This window comes from Dendroctonus ponderosae, unplaced genomic scaffold, assembly GCF_020466585.1.
Source record: "Dendroctonus ponderosae isolate FM_Combo_2020 unplaced genomic scaffold, Dpon_F_20191213v2 Dpon_F_20191213_5, whole genome shotgun sequence".
Taxonomy (NCBI): Eukaryota; Metazoa; Arthropoda; class Insecta; order Coleoptera; family Curculionidae; genus Dendroctonus; species Dendroctonus ponderosae.
In genome coordinates, this window is record NW_026018715.1 from 2,864,893 (window position 1) to 2,865,923 (window position 1,031).

The following is a 1,031-nucleotide window of genomic DNA, read 5'->3' on the forward strand; positions in this document are numbered from 1 at the left end:
CATCCCATCCAATAACACGAGCCCCTGCTTTAGCATATTTAAATGCCAACAATTTTCCAATTCCATGTCCAGTACCAGTTATCTGCAAAATAGAGCTCTTTTTGAAGATTACCAAATTTCCTGCAGTCACCAATAAACCTCGTTAAATATTTACAGAGTCTTTACAGACTTCGCGTAACGACAGAGCCTTGCCCTCCGCTATTATAAAATTAGCCAGAGATGGTATCTATATAGTGGGCTATATAGACCGTAAATTAGTAAATTTCTGTTATTCTGGTTATCTGTCAGCCGATAGGACGCCTCTCAGGAACCTATTTTGGGTCCTTTGAACGCGCCGTCTCGTGGAATTACTGCCAGGCTGCCAGATAGGGAGCCCTTGATCAGTATGGCTCTTATAGTAGAGGTGTAGAACAGAATTTTGTTTTGAGGTGATAGAAATTAATTTGGCGCCAGAAGAGAGTATAACTTTCTTTGGGTCATAAAAATCTTTTGTATAGAATAGTCAACATGCTTATTGAAATGAAGTCGGGCGTCTAGTTTGAATCCCATGTATTTCACCTCTTGTACTGGTTTGATTTGAGTATTTTGGACCATGAGTGCGATACGATTTTATTTTTTTTACAAACCTCTTGTTGGGTATTTCGCATCAAAAATTGTTGTCTTTAAAAATGACAGAATTTGCTCACGTCTTTTATTACAGACTGATAAATAGTGCTTCTATTTCGCAATAAGAACGAATTGTTTATCAAAAAGTAATCAAGAACTATCACCTAGAGGGTGCCTGCGACACAGTTAGGGTCAAGCTGTAAGAGAAAATTCCAATTAGTAAAGAAATTAATTTGAAAACTTACCTTGACGTTTCGATAGCTATTTTCTGCTTTCGTTTTCAAAAGAACCTATTATACTTTGTTATTATGTTAGGTTACTCTGAAAACTATAGCAGAAAATAGCTATCGAAACGTCAAGGCAATTTTTCAAATTAATTTCTTTACTAATTGGAATTTTCTCTTACAGCTTGAGCCTAAGTGTGT

General features: G+C 36.4%; 2 protein-coding genes across 4 annotated transcripts in view; one reads left to right on the top strand and one right to left on the bottom strand.

Annotated features, from left to right (window-relative positions):
* LOC109544355 (cAMP-specific 3',5'-cyclic phosphodiesterase) overlaps positions 1-1,031 on the top strand; it is a 796,409-nt gene that overhangs the window by 301,750 nt on the left and 493,628 nt on the right. The window lies entirely within an intron of this gene.
* The window catches only part of LOC109544358 (short-chain dehydrogenase/reductase family 16C member 6), a gene marked incomplete in the record, with an annotated part of 32,206 nt that overhangs the window by 10,518 nt on the left and 20,657 nt on the right, over positions 1-1,031 (bottom strand). The window contains 1 exon segment of the mRNA XM_048666867.1: positions 1-82. Within this exon segment, the coding sequence (XP_048522824.1) occupies positions 1-82 (82 nt within the window).